Genomic DNA, 2119 nt, shown 5'->3' with positions numbered 1-2119 from the left:
GGGAGCGCGTCGCGTCCTCTCCCTCCGTCTCCCGGGACACGCGTGACCCCCGAGGGGGAACGAGGACATCCCGCCTCCCCCGCTCCAGGTCCAGGAACCGCTGCCGAGCCGCACCGAAGTCGATCCGAGCCCCGTCGATGGGCCCGGGGTCCGTGGGCGTGACGGGGCCCGATCCTTCGGTGGGCGCGTTCGTGGGGCCGCTCCGATCCCGCCCCTCACCGAGCTTGAAAGTCGCCTTCCTCTTTGGGGCTTGCTTTTGGATGATTTCCTTCCTCAGTCGTTTCTCGTCTTCTTCCCCAAACGCGCCGCGGCGGCCTCCTGCCTGGACTCGGTACGGTGAATCCGAGTCCCGAAACAGGCTCTGTGTTTTTTGGCCGCTGGCGTAGCTCCGCACTTGAAAGGCCCCGTCCTCTTTCAAGGTGGTGAGACGAAGCTGCCGCTGAGGCGAGAGCATCCGCGCCTCGTTCAGCTCCGCTTCGGGGCTCATCGGGTCTTCCGCGAAGCAGTAGAACCCGTCGCGGGATCCCGAGCTGCCGCCGGGACCGTCGTCTTCGCCCCCGCTCGGACCCGTCGCGCTGCGTAGGTCGCGCGGATGCAGCGGGGGGGACAGAGACTTCAGCACCCACCTCCTGGAAGCGTCGTCCATGGCGCGTCCGGCGCGTCGACGGAAACTAGGCGGAGTCACGAGATCCTAACGGACGGAGGCAAAGGGGGCGTTACTAGGGCGACAACGGGTGTCCTTGTCACCGTGACAATCCAGAGATGTTCCTCCGGTGTCGACGGAGGACACGTGACTCGGCGACGACAGAGGGGACGCGACGACGTTAGCCGCGGCCTCAGTTGACACGTGCGGCCGGCAGATAAGATGAGCGAAGGAGCCCCGCCCCCTCTGCCGGCAGCTGATAACGTGGCGGCGAGCCGGCCGACGTCAAGTGACGCGAGGTCGGAGTTCGACGCGAAAGGAGCGGCCCGTCGCCCCCGGCGATACCGACGCTTCGAGCCGCGGCCGGCGACGCGTCGATCCGACCGAGCGCCGACGTCCGAGAAGCGCGAGTCTCACCCGAGCCGAGTCGACCTCGTTGAAGAAAAGCCGAGCGGGCGAGCGAGCGAGCGACGACCGCGCCAACTTCACCTTCTCTCCTCCTCGGCTCGGGCTCCGCCCCCTGGCCGAGGCCTCGCCCCCTCCCCGGCGCTTCAATGGCAGCGACGACGACGGTTGCCGTTTTTCTTAATGATTGACAAGCGTTCCTCTTCTCGGTTTATTTGCTGCTCTCGCTCCTCTTGCTGTCCGCCAACACCAGAAAGTTGAGCTTCGCAGGAGACGTTCGGCATTTGTTTGCCACGTGTCGAAATGAGCCCCGGGGCCAGGAAATGGACGTCTTTTCACATGTGTGTGTGTATGTGTGTGTGTGCGCGCGCGCGCGCGTGCATCTCTATATATAGATAGAATGCTCGATAGATACACAGAGAGAGAGAGAGAGATCTCAGTGAGAATGGCGTGGTGAGACTCGTTGGGGTTCTGAGAACAGATTATTGGAGAAAAAAGAAATTGGGGAGTTGATTCCCCATTGAATAATTTCAATGAAATATGAATCAAAGTGACGAATACGACAAAACAGAAAAGATCCAAGTTCAGGATTGGAATTGATCACAATTTAATATTTCCAAATGAAAAACGATACAAAGCAAAAGTGCACAAAGGAAAAAAAAAACATTCACGGTCCACATGAAATGTCGTTTGGGGAAACGTCGCACACGTTGAAGCGAACACATGTCACGTGGCTTTTGTGATTTTCATCTTGGAGGATGACGATTTGGATTTCTCGGGACGTACGCGCGTGAAGTGCCGAAGCCGATGCCAACGAGCCGCTTGCGGAAGGTGCGGACGCGGGCGTGCCGCGTTTGAGCAGCGCCCCAAAAAATGCAGCCCATATGGAAAGCGAGCCTTTGCTGGACTGGCCACCATTCGGAAGCCCTCAATGGCGGCATGCGGACCGAAGCCAGGCGGAAGGACGTGAAGGACGTGAAGCCCCCCCACAGACTCACATCACGCTGCAGCACTCGCAGGCTTTTTTCCCCTCGGCCGCGGGCTCGGCAGCGCCCCCGGCGGACTCGCGCT

The 2119-nt window shown here is 60.7% G+C and overlaps 1 protein-coding gene across 1 annotated transcript in view; it reads right to left on the bottom strand.

Moving 5' to 3' along the window:
- The window catches only part of misp (mitotic spindle positioning), a 4744-nt gene extending 3690 nt beyond the window's left edge, over positions 1-1054 (bottom strand). Inside the window, exon 1 of the mRNA XM_019855790.1 lies at positions 62-1054. Within this exon, the coding sequence (XP_019711349.1) occupies positions 62-646 (585 nt within the window). The 5' untranslated portion in view covers positions 647-1054. The remainder of the gene's footprint in view (positions 1-61) is intronic.
- Between the last annotated feature and the right edge of the window lie 1065 nt (positions 1055-2119).

Source organism: Hippocampus comes, unplaced genomic scaffold, assembly GCF_001891065.2.
Source record: "Hippocampus comes isolate QL1 unplaced genomic scaffold, H_comes_QL1_v1.1 scaffold463, whole genome shotgun sequence".
NCBI lineage: Eukaryota > Metazoa > Chordata > Actinopteri > Syngnathiformes > Syngnathidae > Hippocampus > Hippocampus comes.
This window is presented reverse-complemented; position numbering and strand designations above follow the sequence as displayed.